We start from the raw sequence: 23,577 nt of genomic DNA on the forward strand, positions 1-23,577 counted from the left end.
ATGTATTTGACTTACAGTTATATTAGAACACTATTCTGTCTCATATGTTTTAATATATATGTTTTACAACATTTATCAATATCAAGAAACAAGTGGATAGAAGCAGATACTATTTTATGAGCTAAATTTGTCAGGTACGTTTTTTTTTTTTTCCTTATTCCTGAATAATGGAATGAATGAACTATTATTTTATTTATAAATATTTATTTTGAGAAAATAATCGAGAGTAGTGACCATTAATGCTTATAAAGACCCTGAGAATAAATGTGTATTATGTCATACCAAAAGAAAAAAACAGTGTGTCTTGTAATTTGCCCAAACATCAATATGCCTCAATAAAACTTTCAGGAAGTATAGCAAGGTCCCTCAGGTCATAGAATAACACGTTTTAAGCAGAATACCTTGGTATACCTTGGGTAAATACCCATTCGGTAATGATTACATTTCGTACTTGAAAGGGTATTCAGTACAATATGACACAGCTGGGAGTCCTTGCGCAGCAGAGGACAGGACTGAAGAGGAGAATTTCTTTATTACTAGATGTCTAAAATAAACACACACAAAAAAAAAAAAACAAGGTAGAGCTTTGCAAGGAAACTCAGATCGCCCCCCAACTCCAAATCACAGTGCATTCACATGGCAGTGTTAGCATTATTCCCCTTTTGTGAATATTAAAATGCCTAAATGAATATTACATGCCTGGAATTTGAATGATCTAAAGGGTGCCTAATATATGTATGTATACAAATATACAGCCAACTCCTGAGGTGGTGACTAGCACTGTACAGCTGCAGTGTCTGCAGGCACGGTGCAGGTTTGTCATGCCCCGACATCCTCTCCAACATCTCTTTTCTTTTTTGCAAACTTTTTGCACTGCTTTCTGAATTGTAAGACAGGCTTCTTAATGAACTATTCTCTTATAAACGTGTCCTCTGAAGATTCAAAGTGTCTCAGTTTCAGGGCCATCAAAGAGCATAGACACAAATTAGAAGAGACTGACACACTGGAGGATGTTTTGTTCTTAAGTAGCTTCGTGAATCTGGGGTGATTTCACTATCTCTAGCCCACGGTTAGCTTTGAACTAAGGCTTTTGTTCTCAAGCAATGTGGATCTGGATCCTCTAACAGCATTTACATAGCCCAGAGAAGCAAGCCAATCTATCTGACACTGATTCCTGCTAACAAGAAAAGCAGGATGTTTTTAAATGACTGCCCTGTCATGGCCATGGCTTCAAATTAGATGGGAATTATGGGATGGGGATCACCCACTTCTTTGTATTTAATTAATTCTTAATCATGGAAGCAGCTGCTAGTTCAAACAGAAAAAGGACAAACAGTATCAATGTCTTTATCCCCATTTTATTATGAAGACAACTGCTGGGGAGCAAAACATATTTGTTGTCATAATATACTACCCAGTATTTGAATAACATTTTTATAAGTATTATTTAAAAAAAAAATACATTCATGACTTATTATGCAAGAGTAGTAAAGTGTCGCAAATCTGAACATCATTAATCCGGACTGATCAAAAATCTGAGCAACATTGACGTGATTTTTGCTACTGTACTGTAGGCCCTATACGTAGCTTCAGCCAATCAGAGATTAGTTACAGCAGAGATTACCTGGGAAACGTAGGGTACATGCGCAAAACCTGTATTAACTACATAAGGTAAAGCTACTTTTGTTCAGTACCAGTATTTTAATATACAGTATATCATAAAAACAATGTTTAAATTACAATGGCTGCATGGAAACGAAAGAGAATTCAGCTAACACTGAATGAAAAACTAACAATTCTCAAACAAATTAATCATGGTGACAGTCAAAGCAAGATTGCAGCCGATTTCGGAATTGGTAAAAGCACAGTTTCTGACATTAAAAAAAGCATTTATGCAACATGTAGATTCGATGAATGCAATGAAACGAAAATCAATCTGAACAGCAGGTGACAAAACCTTTGGATAAAGCAATATGGTCCATGCTTATGCAAGAACGATCTCGTGGCACTCCACTGTCAGGGGTAATTCTTTGTGAACAAGCAAGGTTTCTTTTTTTTATGAAAATCTGCATGGGAACTAACCCAATTTTGAGAATTTTACTGGACGCACAGGCTGGCTACAGCGTATTAAAGAACATCACGTTATTAGGGAGCTAGATATTGAAAGCAAATGTCTGCTGACATGTCGGGAATTGATTCTTTCTGTGAAAAACTTAAAAAAGTTATAGAAAAACACGGTCTAACTTTGGAGCAAGTGTATAAGCAGATGAAATATTACAGTATTGGAGAGCTTTGCCGAGCAAAACACTTGCTTCCCAAAATGAAAAGCATTCCATGGGGTACAAAAAGTACAAGGATCATGTTACTTGCGTGTGCCAATGCTGCTGGAACACACTGACTTCCTCCGATATAGATCGGCAAATCCAAATCACCTACATGTTTTAAACATGTGAACATGCAAAACCTGCCGGTGAGAGATGCAGCCCAAAAAGGTATGTGGATAAATAAAGAACTGTTTAAGAGTTGTGCATACAGTACAAGTTCATACAAACTCACTGTGACAGAGATTGAATGGCGCTTGGTGTTAGATCTCCCTCCCGACCTGAGAGGGTACAAGATAAAGGGAGCAGAGTACCCTGGACTAAAAGGCATGGCACTTTATTGCCATGGGTAGGTAGAAGTCGGCCGGCTAGAAAAGAGACTGAGCTACGGTACCCGAACTCAATGACCCGAACAGGAAACCGCATGGCATCCGCGGACTGTAAAGCGGACGCGCTCGTTAACCAAGGGGTCATGAGCGAGGGTATAAAATAGGGGCGTAGCAAAGTAATCTGTCCCTTGGTAAACAGTTAGTGTTAACCTGTATTGCTGTATTGTGAACCGTGAGTTTTGTCTTGTGTTTGTTAGTGTTTGTTAACTGTTTCCTGTTTTTTTAATAGACTACCAGTAGAACGATCTGGAGCTGTAGCAAAAGCCAGTATAAAATGGACTTTTGGTTGTGGGTCAAACCTGTGGGATTTTTACAAACAAAGTGATACACGCCGCTGTATTCACTTCCATCATTTATTATTTACAGGTGTTCGCCATGAGGGTCTGGACATTGTTAATAAACCAATAAACACACTTGCACCTGGAAATCATGGTTTGTCTGTTTTGTATCCACACTGCACTGCATGCATCTGTAATCACTTACCACTTTGCCACACTCACTTAAACTGAAGCTGCTGCTAGTTAACTGCCCAGGACATCCCGAGGAGCTTCACGGGATGGGAAGATTCGTTGCTTGTTTCTTCCCCCGAACACAACCAATAAAATTTAGCCGATGGACCAGGAGGTCCTACAGGCTTTGAAAACCTTCTACAGATGCAAATTCCTGTGCCACGTTTTTGAACGGATCAGAGCCCACTCCAGACAGCAGTTCATCAGAAAGGGTATCACTGCAAAGTGTACTTAAAAGTGTTACCTTACATGATGCTGTCTACACTTGTGCGTCAGCAAAAAAAAACTAGATACAGGACAAGAACTAAAAATCACAAATCCGAACTTAAAGTATGTCCCCCCCCAGGCGATGCTTTACTGTATTAGTTGTGGAACAAATGAAAATTTTAATGCTTCCACTGTATTATTATTAGGACTGACGATTCATCCTGCACCTGTTCTCGTCCAGTTCAATTTCTCAGAAAATGAGTAAGAAACAGCTGCTGGTTTGACAATGCTGTGTTTTTGATGCCCCCCTAACTACCACCACCACTCAAGTATTCCAAAGATGTAGCATCTGGCTGAAAAGGCAGAGAATCTGTTTAACAGAGGACCCAAGATCAGTCATCTGTTGTATCAAACCGTAGATTGTTTTGGGTTCATTTTTATCTTGCAGAATCAAAAACTGATTATTCCATGTACAGTTAGTATTACTTACCTAAGCATGTATCCTCTGAGCACCCCATTGAGTTCTGGTTCTGGAGGCGGCTGCCACTGGACCATTATGGATTGGTTGGTACGCCCACTGGCAACAATGTTCTTTGGTGGGGCGCTTGGAGGTTCTTCTGGCAGCATCAACCTAAAAGGTATCATAAAATAGTCAGCTACAGTATAATGACATTATTTAAACTATTGTCATGGTTAGTGAGCCTGTAATACTGTACAAGAGTTGTTATATCAACAGACTGCTCAATTGGTCTAACTATGGCTGTCCAGTGGTAACTGGTAAACAAACAGGAGAGAACATTGATCGATTTAAAAGGCTGAACAGGATTGCCCAGCCTTAACTCAGATTTTACAGTACATAGCAAATGATAGTGTGGTGACACGGGGTCTCATTTGCTTTTATTTTAAGCAGAATAAATGGACAGACTCAGGGATTGCAGATGCAAATGGAATACCCGCTCTTTAATTTTTTGTGGTACACTCGGTCTCTATGGTCTCTAAGACCACGCAGAAACAATAAACCCCATTCTCTGGCTATCAGGTTCCCTCTCTCTCACCAACTCCTGTCGGTTCTTGGTCTTGCAGCTTTTAGGTCGCTACTCACTTTCACTTGGTCTCTTACTTTCATTCACCACTCCCTCTCACAACTCGCACTCAAACTGCCTCGTGTTCTTATACCACCCCCCACCCCCCACCTGGCATGCTCCGTACCCTAACCTGCTCTCCTCCAATCACTGCAGCACATCACTCTCCCTGACTCTACCCGCAACCCCCCCCCCCCCCCCACACACACACACACGCACACATACACACACGCACACACGCACACACACACTCTGCCCTGCTCTCTCAACCTAACCCTTCCCGGCATGGTCCCTGCTCAAACAATACATGCACCTGCTGTAAAACAAACAGAAAAACAACATAAACTGTCCCTTCAGGCGCAGACCAGCAATGAAGGTGGACATGTCACAGCAATTCGTCTATTAACACGGAACACTAATGTACATTCATTTCCTTTAAGACAAACATGTATCACAGTGTCAAAGGGGACAATAAGTGTCTTATTATTCCTAGCTGGGAGTGCTTTACTTAATTAATACAGAGCACTACTTTCGTATTACAGTGTAAATCTTCCCCGCGGACCATCTTTTAAATTACCACAGCCTCAAATTTGATTATGGATGTGCCTGATCTGTTTACCATTCCCAATTCCCCAAAGCAGAAACAAGACCTGTGGGAGTGAATAAATCCCCTATAATCATTATTTATAGAATGAAATTATTACAATACACTAGAACTTTATTTACCTGCTATACAGCTTGAAAGAGCAAGTGGGATAAGAAATGGTGCTGGTGTTGGTTTCTGAAATAAAGTTTTTAGCTAGTGCAGCATGTAGCCTATATTAAGATGTTGTCTGTTTCTCAGGTTGTCATTTCTCTTAAGGCCACCCTACTGCAGAAAAGGCTACATGCTGTGACCCGTCTCTAACATGTTCAGTCTCTGTTGGCTAGGATGTGATGCGAACAGTGTAAGAAACCGCTTTCCTTTCTGATCAAAGACAGCTAGGGTTGCCTCTTTTTTTTTAGATTCCCAGACTTCTCAAATGGTGTTTTTTTTTTTTGTTTTTTTTAATAGCATTTAAAGTAACAGTTTATAGCCTTGCATGCACAAATCTCACATTTGAATCTAAATGTATTCCTGCTTTTACTTAAACTCGTATTCTTTTCAGTTGTAGAAGAAGAAGCAGCAGCTTTATGGAAAGCAACTTTTACCTTCAAATTATCTACAAAGAACATATTCATGAACTGAAAACAAATCCTTTGTGTTGGAGAGCAAAACAAATGTCTTTCCTGTTGTTCATTGAGGTATTTAATTACTTTTAATGACTGAAAATGAAGGCACGATGAGACAAAAGTTCCTAATCAGGCAGAAAGTGGTTGCTAAAAATGATAACACAGGCATTTGAAATGGACTGCAATGATATCTTTCATTAAAAAAGCACTTCAAGGTTGCTTTTATAGACAGCTGCTTTTTATTTTTTTCTGATTTTGTTTTCCCTAACACCCTTATCCCTAAAGTAAACGTTTTCTACAGTAGTCAAGCAAAATGTGCTTGTTTCGCTCTTTCTTTCTTTCTTTAAGTTTAAGCTTTTCACCTTTCAAGACAGTTTTACTGAAAGCTCAGACACACTTCAGAAGTTTTCAGTTCCATACAGAGCACTGTTGTAGACCGAATGCTCAACAGGCAGTGGGTTTCTGACAGGAGAGATAAATATAAAAAAGGGGGCAGGTAATGCTTTGTGGCACACATTAGTTGTGATAGAAATCGATTTAGCCTTTGTTTTTCACATGGAACACAACTACTGGCAAACACCCATTTTAAAAAGCAAAAACATCTCTTGTTCATCAATAAATGTTTGAAATACGGCCACATTTTTTTAATATACTGTATATCCATCTGCCTCCTGGCTTCAACTGCACCACTAGTTATCTAAAAGACCATTGATGCCCCAGAATTTTAAGTCAGTACTTTCTTATTATGAGTACTGTACTGTACTTTGAGGCTTCTCAAATTGCAGTACAGAATTCAGTCACTTTCATAATGTGCACCCTTTACCAGTCTCAGAAGAATCTGTGCAAGCACAGTATACTGTGTAATAATATTCCATATGTATAAAAGAGCTGATTCCATACTATCAGGTACAATAACACAGCAATGTCAAGTGGGGTTATGCAAGCAATGATGGAATAAAGTATTTTATATTTTGTACGTTTATTTAATTTGGTTTCTTTGTAGAAAGTGGCTATGATTAACTGTAACCTAGCAACTGCAAAGGGTTCTCACCGATGGGCGGGGGTTTTGGTAAACAAAAGTTTCACAGCAGGGACCTCAAAAAGAACAAGGAGCCAGTGCTAAGGCATTGCATGCTCAAAGTCATTTCAGCCAATTAAATGCCATTCATTTATTATGCACAAACAGCACACAACCAGCCTAACCCATGCTAACATATCCTCAGTCTTACAGTAATATGACTAAAGAATTTATACTGCAGCCCCTGATGAGGATTCAAATGATATTGTCAACATGAACAGATCTTCTTTTATAAATGTAGAAGTAAAATAAGATCATAAAGGATGCAAGAAATGCCTTAGGTACAATTTGCCTCTGCTTTCAGAAATATGTTATTAGCCACATGTAGAAGTTATAAATATACATATCAGTTCAATAATTAATACTCTTATTTTTTTTACAAAGGTAGATGCAAAATGCTGCAAATTATTCCTGCAAGCGCTGCATCATCTTTATAATTGCATGCCTGGCCTTGTTTGAAAAGTTTGACAACTAACGTAAAGTTTAGAAGCAAGGTTTAATCATTTGAATGAATATAAATTGCTTATTTTGAGAAAATGAAAGCTACGTGTTTTTGGAACAGAAGACGACGGCACTGTTAGGAAACACAGCTAACTGACACAACAATAAAATGCAGCGTCTGACACCCCAACTGCTCCACCGTGTAGTCATATAGAGCTGCTCAGTCATTCTGATTCCGTCAGTCAGGAAGATAAAAACAAGATTTATAAATTAAAAACCAATTAGTGTAGGACACAGCATACTTTTTTTTCTGTTTACAGCTCATCGTTCTCCCTCGGGTTCATTTTACCATATTCTATAAAGAACAAAATAAGGTTTAGAAACGCATTTTGGTATAAACATGACAGGAAAACATAGTGTCTGTAAATTTACTGGGTTAGCAAACTTTTAGTGAAGTGTGAGAGAAAGCTTTGATCCCATTAGGATTTGGCAACACTCTGCTGGTCTGAGAGGAGCGACAGATATTATCAGGTGCTGCCTGACCTCACATCATCATCCATCACACACACTCACATAGGCAGAAATGCATTCACATACACACACACACACACACACACACACACACACACACACACAGGCAGAGACACTCACACATACTCAGACAGGCAGAAACACACTCTCACACACACACACACACACAGACAGACAAATACACAGGCAGACACATGCACACAAATGGACACGCACACACACACACACACACACACACACACACACACTCACAGGCAGGCAGAGAAACACTCACGCACACGCACACACTTACTGCCGTACAGATGATAACAGACAATGCATACATACACGTATCAATCACCTGCAACACAAATCTATTTAAGGTACTTTACTAAAACTAAACACATGTACAGGTATGTTGGGAAGGCAAGTACAAAATGCTTTCTATGTATGTTACCAATGTTTAGCTTGTCTGACTGGCGAGACAATCGCAAGAACTGAATGACTTGATATCACCCGTTTGATACATGATATGCAACATGAACAAGCACTGCATACATACCTATTGGTCTCTGTGCTGTACTGCCCCTTTCCCACCTGATTGACAGCACAGACCCGGAATTGGTAGGTACGGGCTGGGGTTAACCCTGTCACAACTGCCCCTGAGGTATCAGCCTGCACTTTGGGCAAATTCACCTTCCATGGGGAGTCTGAAACAAGAATATTAAAAAAAAAGAAAACAAGAGAAAAAGTGAAAAAGAATCAGAGGAAACGAGAAAGCGAGAAAAAGTGTACATTATTAGTATGGTAAATTATTGTAATGTATAGTAAATACAGTATTAAAGGCATGCATTATTACTATGTAAAGTTCCTGTATAATATGTATCTTGCTGTATTTTATAAGGGCTCAGAGATCTGATTAGTGTTACTGCGAGTGGGTATGACTATGGACACAAGTTGGACATATGCCTCCAAATACAAGGAATTTCAATTGAAAAATATATTTGAATAGTGTCAGTTTCAGTAATAAAATGTTAGGAACTCAAAAGCCCTTGACATTAAAGTATTAGCTTCAAAACCAACCCCTCAGGTCTGCGTCACTACAGCACATATCCAGTGGTGCTCATTATTCAGTGATCGATAACAATAACCAGCCACTGGCTAGCTTTTCAGTCAGAGTGTGCTGGTGCTTCAGTCCCCGAGACATACAGAAGCATGGTCTCGTTATATTTCACTAATTGCATTGCGCTCCTTTCAAATCAATGTATGTGTGGGATAAATTGGAAAATATGCCATCGATCAATACAGTTATTCACCAGATGACAGTGCCAAACTGGACTGGAAAGGAATGTGTAAAGCAAGGGTCATAAATCCACTGTCTATAGCACACAAGTTTTATTAGCAATCGCTTTTTCAGAGTTTAAAAAAGTAATTGGATTGCATACATTTACAACAGCAACAATAATAATAATAATAATAATAATAATAATAATAATAAGAAGAAGAAGAAGAAGAAGAAGAAGAAGAAGAAGAAGAAGAAGAAGAAGAAGAAGAAGAAGAAGAAAATTACAGTGGTTACCCTGTTTGTAAATTTGAAAATCGGTGGATAGATATTACTCAGGTTTTGCAGACAATTAAATCTAATGCATGTATACAATTAAATGATAGCATCACTATAGCCACTGTCATGCAACAGAGAAATGTTAGTTTAAGGGTACAATACAGCTGCTACATGCCTACCTGTATACAAGGTCTTTAACTTTGATTTAATCCAGAGCTAAATTTAATTGAATATGCAGGATGTAATAGCGGAAAGGGTTAAGGTTAACTTTTCCCTATGTCCACTTGGTAGCAGTTGAGCTGCACTGAGGTACAATACCTATGATGATACTTGTCAGGTTTACACAGAAGGAAAGATGCTTTAAGTTCTGCTTATAAGCAGCTTAATGTAGGACGCAGTCAGATTCAGCTCCACTGTCTATTAATCTCACTGTCACCTCAGGGCTTGGCAGTGTTTATATGCTGCATCTGTAGAATACTTTATTCATTCTCTTTCTCTCAATGCACAGTAAGTGATCTGGCTGTAACGCAAGATTGAGCGGTAAGCTGCATTTATCCTCTATTTTAGTAGGTTTATGAAAAAGAGGGATCAATAGAGGAGGTGTGCGTGTGGGTTGGGGGGTTGGGGGAGGGTCGTTTCTGGCAAAACAATTCTGACCACTGCCTTGTCAAGAAGATAAACCTGTTGACTGAACCTGATGGTTCAGCAAAGGACTTAATAAAGCAGTGATACCCTGACACAGCCACACAGGTGAGAAGAAAATCAAACCTGGAACCAGGCCTCCATTCAGGTCAATTGAAATAAGGCTTGTGCACTTTCTGCTGGCCGACACTATCAATAAACTCCGAGGTCTGTTCCCAGCAGCCATGGGGTAAATTAATCTGCTATTTATAAAATGTAATACATTCCCACTGACTAAGAGCAGCAGCAAGTCCTTGGCATCCAATCAACACGTGTCACCATATTTCAAACTTTACAGACCTTTTTACAACAATGCATTCTAAGTTGAGGCAGATGCTTCAGTCCCACAGCACTCAAAACTGAGCTTTATGAATGACAAATTCTTAGAACTAGCTTCTCTATTAACCATTAGCGCATACAGCCATGTGCATGTTCTGCACTGTGCGTACCTTTGATTTGCAAAATTTCGGCTTCATAAGTGTGCACTTGCATGTATCTTGTGCGATCAGTTGAAGCGAAGTTATAGAATCTTGCTGTTTATGTAGTGGTAGTCATGAGCAAATGGAAGCAGATATGTTTGGTTGAATCTTCAAAAAGGGAAACAATCTTTCTTCTGATGATCCAGAATGCCAGAGGGAAATAAAATCAGTAAAGCACCGAACCATCTGTTTCTGGCAAATACGTTGGTGGCAATGAATGTTAGTACAGTACTACAGAATGATCTGAATTCTGCTGTTCTTCCAGGACTGAGCATGGTAAGTCCACATTTAAAGTTTCATTGGGCGAGACAAAGACAGACACACGCATCCTCGAATTGTGTGCCGTCAGCCGTCCGCTTCTTTTCACTCTGCAGATCTGTCATGCAGCCACCTCAGAGCTACAGCATTGGAGGACCACGCACCTCTGGGCAACTTACAGCCAGGCCCGCAGGCGCCCGGCCAGTCTACAGGGGTCGCTGGTGCGTGGTGAGCCAAGGACACCCTGGCCAACCTAAGCCCTCACTGCCCGGGCGGCGCTTGGCCAATTGTGAGCCACCCCCTGGGAGCTCCAGTCCATGGTCGGCAGTGGAATAGCCTGGACTTGAACTGACTAGCTCCAGCCTATAGGATGCATCCTGCACTCCTCCTTGGGAGCACTTTCATTTTAATTTTATCAGTGTCTTATATCAAAATGAATCATATATTTTCCTAATCATTAACACATAATTGCCAAGTTGTATTATTATTATTATTATTATTATTATTATTATTATTATTATTATTATTATTATTATTATTATTATTATTATTATTATTATTATTATTATTATTATTATCAGTAGTAGCCGATTACAGCCCTATAGATTATATTAGAACTCCCTGAGTTTACAATCTTATTATGCAGAGCTGGAAGATTATATGGTTGTTATGTATAGGTCACGTGGACATCTTAACTGACTTCACCACAGCACACAAACTGACAGATTTCAAAATGTTACTGATGAAAACAGAGACGTTGAAAATCAGGAAAATACTGCCACAAGAAAAAAGACGCTGAGTGATATAAATTTACTAAAAGCGTAACTGGAAGGAAATGGAGAAAACAGGGAAATTCATCAAATACCAGAACAGCAACTTGACAACATTACGGTACACTGGGAAGCAAAGACAGGTATTTAACACGACAATATGAAAGTTCAATTTAGTAAGGTAAACAGACTTCACAAAAACAAAACAAAACAAAAGCATTAAAAAAAACAAGGGAAGGGAAATGGTTATATGTGCTTCAAGCTATTGTAAACAGCTACAACTATTCATAACAAATAAAGCACATCAAAGTGTGCAATAAAAAGCCTGTCATTGTATCTCGGGCTTCTGGTGACATGGATCCTCCACTTTCGGTCTCGTCATTTATCTGCCACGAGAGTGTATTACTTTTACTATTATTCTTATTGATGTTTGATTTTTTTAACTGCCTGTTTTGTCATGTGTAACATAAAAAAAAAAAAAAAAGTTTAGGTTTATACGCCATGCTTAGGGGATGAGTAATGATTAGCTGTAGTGATTGTGAGAGTAAAATTATTAGAAATAGAACCAGCATAAAAGATTTATGAGCTAGTCTTCCCCCTATTTTAAGTCGGTATTTCAAATAGGTATAAGCTAGCTTTTACTGTTCTTGTGAACTATTTGGCTGTCTGTGTGGTTGCTGTTCTGCCTTGATGGCAGAGGGCTGTGTTTATTCATTTTTACAAAAGGAAACAGTGATACAATTTGATTGCAGTTTTCTTATATGGCAGTGTAGGACAGTCTGAAACTCGGAAAAGAACAAAAATGCAGCACTTTGATGTTGAGTCGTTATCGGAATGAGAAGGGACGTTGGTTTGGTTCAGTTGTGCGTACCATGTGAAAGATTTCTGGGGGTGCGTCTGCTAGTAACAATCCAGCTAAAATTCTTTTTTTTTTTTTTTTTTTAAAGCAGGACAAAAAATGCTGAAGCTATCAAGAAAAGAATCAGATGCAACTCAAATATTCCTGTGGTTCAGCCATTTTTCTCAGGAGCCTTGTGATTTGACAGCATGGATTGCCTTATTTGATTACATTTGCAGAGCAGGGGTAAGATGGTGCTGCATATTTGCTGAAGGGTTTCTTTCATTGCTCTTGTTTCTCTTTTGTGTTTAACTTACTGTTTTCAGACAGCTCAACCACATAGTAGAGGAGGGGGCTGTTTCCATCAAAGGGAGGCACCCAGGAGAGACCCACGGTGCGACTGTCAGAGACGTTCAAGCTGGCCTGAAGGTTCCGAGGGGAGTGTGGGAGTTCACTGGAAAACAAGCGCAACAGAGAAACATCAACACCACAGTGGCACTGCAGAGGAGGATCTGTGGTTCAGGGCTCCCTGTAACGACTTGAAATTCTACAAACGTGAGGCAGGCAGTTAAGACACCCAGAGGAATTTACAGGAGAAAAATATAATCAATTTTACAATTGCAAAAACAAACTGCTCTCTAGAAGTTTAAATAAATTCACAGTCAACTTAAAAGTCTGCTTTCTCCTTTACTGATTGGTCTATTAAATACACAATCAATCTCACCTGAAACTAGGAATACAGATCACTAGTAAATATGAGATACTTTTACGAGATGTTGATCAGTTGAGAATTTCATACTGTATACATAATTTCTATATTATTCTATATAATGCATATTAATGTATAGCTTTTGTTCACACTGAAATACACTAAACAAGCTTTACATTACTTAAAAAATTCATATATAATAACCACCAGTAAGGCGATTATAAGTATGGTACACTGAGTTCAACAAATCCAAGCTGTTGTGCTTATTTATTCCAATCTTTTTGTATCTATTTATACAGGAAACACAGTATGATATGCATCTTGTTAACAACAATGCAATTTTGGTTGTTCCACTAGAATCAATTACATTATGGTACATTTATATTCAACAAAAATCTAACCACAAACAGTTATGTCTACTTTTAATGCAGCTTTTTTGTTCTATTGTGCAATTGAAAATGTCAAGTATCCTCAGTCCAGGTTTAAATGAGCTACCATATTTGCTGCAATAAAAGCTGACCTTGTGTAAAAGTCGACCCCCAACCCCCCAGTTGTGAGGGCGAGATTCAGGTATAGAGTTTATTTTTCTTAAATATATGTATTAGATATCCTGATGGCGTTTGAGCAGCAGATTTGAAAAAATAACAATTTTATAAGCAATTCTACCTAGAACCGCCAGACGCATCAAAATGATATGATACAGTACATGTTTTTTTTTGTATAGCCTACAATAGTATTATTTTAGTATGCAAGCCCCAGCCCAACTTCCTTCCTAGCCCACACGGAAGTATGTATGTACTGTTTGTACCAAAATCTCCACTTCCATATTGGTAAATTTCAGTTTTCGCTACTGAGCATCCTCATCACCATCGCTAGTACCAGGCTGAGGTCTTTGTGTGCCATTCATTTTCTTTTGGAATGTGTAGCCTACACATGCAGAGTTGACCCAAACCCTCTGTTTATCGTGAGATGTGTATAATACTTCACCCCTAATTGCAGTGAGGGGTATTTAAATTGGTTGATTGCAGAATTGCCTGCTTTACCTAATTAGTCTTATAAAATAGGTCACTATTTTGACGATGAGTGCGGCTGTACTGAACATGCACACTGCATGGCTTTTTGCTGTCGGTTTTTCCCCTTTATAAATTTGGTCCTTGGTCAACACGGGTCATTTTTGCCTCTCCAGGTGAGCTGCTTGGGCTTTAGTAGGTTAAAACCTGTACCTTATATTTAAAACACAGGTTAGCACATTCTGAGCTGTCATTTCTGTCTCTCCACATGATCTACCTATTATTCAATAGAGGTAGCCCATTTGGAGGGGAGCTGCTATTTTTCAGATTAGTCTGCTAACAAATTGGGGAAAAAATCGGTGGTAAAATAACTGGGCACTATAAATAAAAAATAAACTATAAAAAAAAATACTGGAGTTGGATCTCTGTCATTAATGAAAATTAACCAGGGTAATTTCAACTCGCTTTCATTTTGTTTGATGGATAAACAGGGTCTGCAAATGACCCGATCAGGGATGTCTAGAAAAATCAACCTTCCTTTTAACAGTCTTATAGCAATAACTAAATGCTATATTGCCACCAGATGACTAAATGTTATTGAATAATAATATTAATAATAATAACAACACTTAAAGAAATTACAGTCTCACATTTTCTTAAAATGTGGAAAAAATTATATTCTAAAATACTTCTGTGTGACTTCTTATCTAGCATGCAGCTTCCATAGTACTGTGTATTCGTCAGCATCAGCTGTTGGCAACACTAAGTGCTATATGCTCAGAATACAAGATTCCTATCTCTGTTCCAGGGTTTATTTCTATGGCTTGTGTAATCAGACACACCTGACATTCTTTAAGCTAGTTTTAAAACATGGAATGGCTCTGATTGTTGTGCAATGGGAGCTGTTTGCCATCCCTGGGAACTTGAACAGAAATTATAAATGTAAAGATTAACCTCTTCAAGCAAAGGTGCAATGCAGTGTCAAAGGATAGGCTCTGAAGGAAACAGCAGTCGTATATTCTTGTGCTTGTCCCGTAATAATTACAGGATTCTGCTATCTGGTGCCTTAAAGAGGGCTGTCTGAACAGCTATTACTGCTATTAACACTGACCCCTATTTCTAAGAAACAGCAATTACACTTCCTCAACTTTTCCCTTCATACTTCATTTGAGACCCAAATTAGCATGTCGAGACTTAGGGTATTACTCTCTCACACCCATACACCATGGAAAATGCACCGATGAACCCACGGAACACAGTAGCGCTATCAACTGACTGCCGTTGTTAGTTAATAAAATTTATCAATTAGTGTCCTCCAGTAATTACTAGCAAAGGATTCCTAACTCAACAAAGAACCTTGCTGAAGTATTAAACCGAAACAAAGTGCAACACAAATACTCCAAACAACCAGTGAGCTCTCAGACTACTAGCTTAAGGAGCTTCAGGGCTAGATTAAATAGAGGAAGATGGAAAATTTAACAATTTGTCTATTCTGACTAAAAAAATAAATACTCACATAACTTCTAGTCGGGCACCTTTAGAGTCATTGCCCCCTTGAGAAAGGACCTCACAGGTGTAGTCTCCGATATCACCTGACCAGGTCTGGCTGATCTGAAGAGAGCCATCCTTGATGCTGAGCCGAGAACTCCTGTCGTTGTTGAGTGGGACACCATCCTTCTTCCAGACAAACCTACCGGCAGAAAAGGTTTTCCTTAGAGCAGTGTCCCAATTTGATTCAATTTTGTCATGACGGCCTACAAAGATTGAATGGTAACTATTATTTATGTGGCTCACTTACCTGACAGAGACTCTGGGGTCGTAAGTGGCTCCACACTCCAGCACAGCCATCGTTCCCTTGATTACACGTCGGCCCTCAGGTGGATGGGATATAAAAGTACGGTCTTGAAGAAACAGAGGCACAGGATGAAGAAAAAAATAAGTTCAAATCTGCAGTCATACCTCATTTTAGGTGGCAACTAAAAACTGCACAATGCATACGTAAAAACACCTGTCTTCCACTGTAAAGGCACAACAAAAGCAGAAATGGTTGTGTTAGCACACTTACGTATGTAATTACAAATTTTGCTTATGTACAAGTACTTATGTATTTACAATTCTAATTATTTATCAGGTCATTTAATGCAAAGGGATACCATCAATCCAAAAAACCCACTCAATTTAAGCTATAAACATGGAACCTAAACCTGTAATAATAAAACAAAAAGTAAAAAAACTGATGCAGTATGCCTAGCGGTACTGTCCTTACTCCACACAGTCAGCGAGATGGTAGCGTTGACAGCTCCCTCTGAGTTGCTGGCGTAACAGCTGTAATTCCCAGCGTCTTGCAGGTAAACTGGCCGAACCTGCAACCCTCCCGTCTCCAGAAGAGTGAATCGAGGAATCTGGACTGAACCACTTGCCAGAATCTGATTGCCTGGAACACAGGAACAGAAGCTGTGTCATTTTTATGACATGCACATTTCCCTGTTTAAATCCTGTTACCTGGGTTCTCCACCAGTTGCTCTTTCTGGTCAGATCATTATTTGCCATTTGGGTGGTTTCTGTGTAGGTCTTTGTTGCAACCCTGTCCCAAAATATTTACTAAATAAACTTCCATCCAGGTCCTAAATAAGAAAATTACAGCACCCCCCCTGGTTGGGAGATATAATTAAGAGGCTGTGCTATCTGTGTTCAACAAGTGCTATTGGAATTGGACTATGAGTTGAATGGGCGTCAAGGCAGTACTGCATTATAACTATTTCTACGGTAGAATTACCTTATGTTACTCACCAATAATATTGTAAAAGACTGGAGTTGCCCATTCCTGCCCTAAGGGAAGTTGATCCATCAGCTGAGCATTATTACAGAATATTTATACTGCTTGAAATAAATCTAACAGAGTATCATTCTCTGGTACGAAACAAACAAATGCAATTTACCATTAGCTGCTGTGGCTGTAATATTGATTGGCTTCCAATATATAGGGCAGCTAATAGACCTGATATGACACAAAGAATACAGACTAATAAACTAAGCTGGAAGAAATAACTATCTACAGTATGTCAAGCCTTTCAATGAATGGGCTCTCTCTGTTAGTGCGCTATGTCACCCCTGTGCAGCCCCTCAATGTTAGAATTCTTTAAAACGATTACAATTCCACATGTTCACTTCAAAAGGGTTTGTCTGAATGACAAGGGAACAGATAGTGATTGCGAATGGCCTGGTTTCAAATCAGACACAAAAAGGAGCCCTTAGGTGTCAAGGCAGTAATGCTGAAATGTCAAAATCTTTCAAAGTACAATTTGCACCTTGAGTCAATACAATGAGCCTAGTAAAGGTACAATGCTTCCTTTCAAAGAAAAAAAAAAGAATCAGTCTTCCATCAGGAAACGATCACAGCCATCCAAAACAGCTATATTCAAAATGGAATGTATTTATATAGTGCCTTTCCCAAGTACGGAACACACAACCCTTTTTTGTTATTTTTTCCTCTATCGATTATATATATTGTTAATTTGTTTCTTATTCATTTATAGAATTGTAATTTCACAATTGGCAATTTGGAGTAATTCACTTTGAGAATATATGTTTTACAATGTAGGAAAAAACATTTTGTCACATCTGCCCCTGTGTAGTATAAACAAAAGACTTACATAAGGTCTTGGTTTTTTTACCACGTTATCTTCTGTAGAAGAGAACATGAAATGCACACAGTATAAAGCAACACGCTTTTGATAGCCTCACAATTGCTCATGTACCAACAATCTCTGAACACCGCAGTTAACATGCAGACATGTTGTATTTACTTTTCTTCCAGGCAATGGCAGGTTTTGGAGCTCCTGACACCTCGCAGGTAAAGACAGCCGTTGTTCCATCTGTCACTGTGATGTCTGACGGCAGCTGAGTAAATGTAGGTGCCATGCCTGCAAAATTCAAGAGGTATTTGTTTGTTTTAAATACACTAGGTCTTACATATAAAAATGAAAATACAGAACCATCTACATCCAAATTAGTTTTACACTGTTTGTTACATTGTATTCAAAATCCTAAATTAAAAGTTTTAAAGAAAACCAGTGGAGTTTTTAAAAATGTTATATACTTGCACGCTAGTTATCACCTAACAGACTTTAAACTAGAGCTGGATAAGCCAATCAGAATCGTCAAGCGAAATGGAAGTGTGGGGGCCCATGCAGTGGACTGATAAATCCAGGCAGCCTTGAGATGTCTAGGAGGTTCTAAAGCTCTGAGAACACACTAAACATTAGAGGTATTCTCTAGCGGCCCTCTGTAGCTATAGCAGGTACATAAAACGGCTTTAGAAACTGTCCTGTTGGCTTTGAGTACACTCCTGACAACGAGTTTCTGTGACTTCAAGATAAGAACAAAAGAAACTCTACAGACAGGAAACAGGAATGGTGCAGTTGAACCACACCTTCTCCTGGGAATATATATGTGTCTTAGAGGCCAGGGACAGTTTTATAACCTTTTAACAGAGGGAAGGCATGTGGTAAAACATGTTTTAATTCCCCTATTTCACACTTGTCAAATTAATTAACAACCCACTATAGACAGCAATGTTTTTCTTATTCTTTTTCCCTGGCAACAAATGTAATGGTTGTGTTTCCTTTTATATTAATACAACACACAATCACACAGGCAGCAGATGACAGGTCCAGCAAATTAACTCTTAAGCTGTACACTGCGGTTCTGTCATAAAACTGATGGGCTTGCAGGGTGTACTGTGTTTATCCCCACAGAAATCAAAAGGTACTGGAATCTACTGATATGACAGGAGTCACTTTATTTACTCTGATCGTAAAAATAAGCCTTCTTATTGATGTGCCAGGAATGGGAACATATGACCTACAGTATAGAGAGCAGCTGATTCTAACGGCAATTGTGTGGGTGGAAATACAGAGGAATTGTAATGTTATTCCACTGAGCCTGCAAGATAATGCAGATTTTGAATAAATGTTTTAACACTGAGGTGGGAAATATAAAATATCTTGCTCCGGACTACATGTCCAGTTCTGAAGAGGGTGGAAAAAGGACAGTTCTAACTCAAGTCCTAATACTTGGGTGCATGGGTGTAATGTTGTTGAATATATTGCATGTTTTGTCATTGAAAGGCATGACACTGAAACTCAATGTAGTTTTTAATTAAGTAGTGATAACACCTTCAGACAGCAACATGCCTGATTGCAGATTGCAGTACCGGTAGCCCCAATGTGCAGAGTGCTTTAGTCATACGGTGCTCATAATGCAGTTACTCGCTTTAGTCACTTCCAGGTAAAGACTCATGAGAGAGGTTTATGCAACTCCATTTATTTTTAATTATTGTGTTGAAAGCATTTTTCTTAGCTTTGAAGTGTACAATACATTTATGGGGGACATAATTCAAAGAAGATCTAAATCCACAGTGTTAAAGAGAAAGATTATAAACTCAGATTATTCACAGCTGGATTACCTCTTATAATTGTACATGTAAAATATGTGCGTTCATTCTCCGACAGCCATAACATTTATACAAATAAACCGCCTTCGAAATCTGATATCTGCAGTCATTTGTTTTACACAGATAACACTGTGGCTGTTGTGACCTACATAACAGATTAACTTCAAAAGCAATTTTGAACCTAGTTTGTACTTGACTCTGTAACAGTACAACAGTGTATCGTTATTGGATTATCATTTATCAATATTGGTTCTCTCTACCATACAGTATCACAAGAACATGAAAAATATTTTTATTATCAGTTTCCAACATATTTACCCTGGTTCTGTTTAGTTGCTGTCTAAAATATTCTACATTACTCTGTATCTATATATATATAATATATATATATATATATATATATATTTTCCATTATCATTAACTGCTTAATCCTTTACAGGGTTGTGGTGAGCTGGAGCCTAACCTGGCAGAACTAGTACACCCTGAACAGGATGCCAGTCCATTGCAGGGCACCACACACAGGGCAATTTAGAATGACTAATCAACCTGAACAGCATGTCTTTGAGCTGTGGGAGGAAACCAGAGTACCTGGAGAAAACCCACACGAACACAGGGAGAACATGCAAACTCCACACAGACAGACCCCTAGGCTGGAACTGAACCCAGGACCTGGTGCTGTAAGGCAGCATTGATAACCACAACACCACTGTGCCACCCTATATATGTGTGTGTGTGTGTGTGTGTGTGTGTGTGTGTGCTTAAATTAAGTATAAGAAAAAATACCACTGAAAATAGAAATAATATGTTCATCCAGTCACTGCTTACAAAAACAAGGAGGAAAAAATGGTTGTACTGTAATTTACTGTGATAGTAAAATGGAGGTCCCATAATCTCCCTCAAATAACATGAACCTTCTTGATAAAAATGTAATTAATACCCTTTAAATGCATGTGTGTGTGTTAGCTTACTGTATATATAGGGTAAATATGTATCTTATACATATGCCTACATTTATGTCATATGTCAGTGGGCTGTATGTTGTAATAGTTAGGAGTATTATTGACAGGCTAGCTATTCACGTGCTTGTTATTTCCAGAAGTAAGCTGGTAATACAGTGAGGGACAAGTACAAGGCACTGAATATGCCGCAGTGTTTTGGAAGACAGTACATTTGTTTCTTTTAGAAAATAGATAGATTTCTATACTTACTTGTAACATCAAGGTAGGTGTGTGTTTGAATTTCTCCCGCTGTATTCCTGGCGAAGCACTGGAAAATGCCGGCATCTTTGGGACGCACTCCCCTAATCCGTAGCCCTCCGTTTGCCATTACCTTATACCGAGGGTTAGCCAGCTTACTGAGTGGAACCAAGTCTTTATACCATTCTAGACTGGGGACTGGAACACCTGAGTGCATGGAGAAGGGGAGAGATACATTCATAATAAAATGCACTAAGATTTGTCTCATTAAGAAAACAAAAAGCTCAGATAGATTAGATGAAAAACTAAAATGAGATGCAAATCAGTGATTTGCTGACAGGCTTCAGCAAACACACACACACACACAAAAAAACAATGTTCAAGTTGAATCGTACATTTTCAACTTTATGATGTGCTTCTTTCTCAGCATGTTGTTTGTTTTTATCGATTTTATTACTGACAGCGAGGCAGCAATGTCAAGACAGCAATTCCTAATTCAGAAATAATATCATTATGGCATTTTATAAACTACTAAGATTTGTGCAGCAGGTCAAACCCCAATCTTGCGTCATTGAAGAGGGCATGTAACATTTAAACTGCTGATGTGAGGATAAAAGTGTAGAAAGGGTTAAAGATGATCACATGTTTTGTTTCCAAATCCCCTGTGATATTTGGCATCCCTGACCTTTGCGTTATTATAGCTGCGTTTTTTTATGACAACTTTATTTAATATCAATGCATGCCACATTCTGATGCATTCTGAGTGCATCGATTCCAAGACTCCCTCTCTGACATGAAGAATTTCCACAATTAATACTTCTTAATAAAATTAATTATCATTTTAACTGAAGAATCTCCTGAGTGACGTCCTGTTTGCAAAGTGAAACAAATGAACTTGTTGAGTTGATTTTTTTTTTTCCAGCTACGTCTATTAAATGCTTGTTTCATCACAGCACAGTGAATTACGAACAGCAGCAACGGGTCACTGCATGAAATGAAACTAAACATTATTAAAATGCAAATGCTTAAATACGTCTTCTGTTTTACTATTCCAAGTACAGTCTTTCCCAAAGCACATTATAATGGGATGTATATATTTATTGACTTGAATGGCATTGAAAATAGGGAGAATTGATCTTTAAACATGAAGGGTTCAGCAAAAACATACCAACTGACCAAACAAATGACATGATTAGCAGTAAAGTACAACTCAGTTTGTTAGAAACATCTGGTTTGAACAATTACAGTAATTTATTGAATACAACACTAGCCTTGTCTATAACACACACCCCATGTACAGTTTACATTGCTGAACTGCCTTGGGTTACATTTGTATAACTCTTGCATACCATTCACCCCTTTACACACTACCGAATCAAAAACACCACATGATACTCTATAGAACAGTATTACCTGAGTATGCGGTACACCTCGTATATAACATGTATTTAACTGAAAGAAATTCTCCTCAGTGTTACTGAACAAGCTGTAGAGTTTAAAACATAACACATTACTTTTTCTAGTTTCCTGCTCTGTGTACATATTCCTGTAAGATGTTTGCGATTGTTTTGATACTATTTAAACATATCGTCATAAATCAGTTTTGACCAGCTATTTTCGTTTCACATACGGGGCTCTTCATGCATATTCATAAACCTGTTCCCGTCCCTCTGAACCTGCTCCGGAGCCAGGAGGTAGAACAGATGAACTGTATCAGTTCAAAGCATATTCTTATCAAAGCAATCTCAATTATGTTGAAAAAGATATTGCTAGAATATATAAAACAAAGCAGGAAACTAGGGAAAGTAATGCATTGTTCTAAACTCGACAGTCAGTAACACTTTCAATTCGGTAAAAGGTTGCACGTTATATCTAAAAATGTTTTAAAAGGGATTCATGTAAGCATTTGGACGGATGTTCCCAATACATCTTCCTCAGAGCCTCAATGTGTGGGCTTGTGTTCACACCGTCAGTTCTTTCACTGGGGATATGTCAAGAAGAGTGTAAATTAATTGAAGGATTTTCATAAATCGATAGCTGATAGTTTCTAAAATTAACACCGCTAATGTAATCCACAGGGACTGCGTTTCCTGAGTAACTGGCTGACTGTCCACAAGAACAAACCTTTCTGGTTAGACACATCTCAGAAGTGCACTATGGGGTTTAAATAAAGTGACAATGTAGGCCAGGGCAACAAGGAATATCCTTTCTCAGACTTCTCCAGTGTCACTCACTGTTCACCTGACGTTGATTCCGTCAATTAAGGAGGTATCACTAGAGAATTATATCAATAAAAAAAGAAAAAAGAGGCTATGCCCCCCTATACACCTGTGTAATAACAAACATGCAAAACTTGTGTGTTATCATCCTAAAACTCTGCGTGTGACTGAACATACTTTACTGTAACAGCTTTACATGGCTGTCAATTTCATGCAGGTAACTTACCGTACTTACTTCAGCAGGACCTTTTATCTACCTCAACTACTGTAAACTCAACTCAATTAAACAGAAATCCCCTTCATCCTTACTATCAAAGGGCAGTCATTTAAGTTCATTTTGCATCCATTGCTCTCACACTGGTTAACATTATAACAAAGACCACTCAATACCCAGGAATCGAAAATTCAATCTGTGGCCATCTCCAGGCTTCTCAGATTTAATTAAACAGGTTCATACTTTGATGATGAATTAACCCCATGTTGCTTTTAAAAGAGTCTGTAAAGAAAGTCAGGTTTATCCTCTGACAAGCATAAGAGCACAATAAATTCTCTCAGCAATGGTCCTGATTGACATTTGGAAGCAGCAGTTCGACTATAAATAGGACCAAAAATAACCTTGTGTTCAGAATAAAAATGACATGAACGCATTCTT

At 38.5% G+C, this 23,577-nt stretch overlaps 1 protein-coding gene across 1 annotated transcript in view; it reads right to left on the minus strand.

The window, feature by feature from the left end:
• Nucleotides 1-17,981, minus strand: part of LOC121300447 (protein sidekick-1-like) — an 82,708-nt gene extending 64,727 nt beyond the window's left edge. The window contains exons 1-7 of the mRNA XM_041229022.1: nt 17,862-17,981; nt 16,322-16,489; nt 15,854-15,956; nt 15,572-15,745; nt 12,654-12,790; nt 8,312-8,459; nt 3,917-4,057 (exon numbers count right to left, since the gene is read on the minus strand). Coding sequence (XP_041084956.1) covers nt 3,917-4,057; nt 8,312-8,459; nt 12,654-12,790; nt 15,572-15,745; nt 15,854-15,956; nt 16,322-16,489; nt 17,862-17,976 — 986 coding nt within the window. The 5' untranslated portion in view covers nt 17,977-17,981. The remainder of the gene's footprint in view (nt 1-3,916; nt 4,058-8,311; nt 8,460-12,653; nt 12,791-15,571; nt 15,746-15,853; nt 15,957-16,321; nt 16,490-17,861) is intronic.
• Between the last annotated feature and the right edge of the window lie 5,596 nt (nt 17,982-23,577).

This window comes from Polyodon spathula, chromosome 26 (genome assembly GCF_017654505.1).
Source record: "Polyodon spathula isolate WHYD16114869_AA chromosome 26, ASM1765450v1, whole genome shotgun sequence".
Lineage (NCBI taxonomy): Eukaryota > Metazoa > Chordata > Actinopteri > Acipenseriformes > Polyodontidae > Polyodon > Polyodon spathula.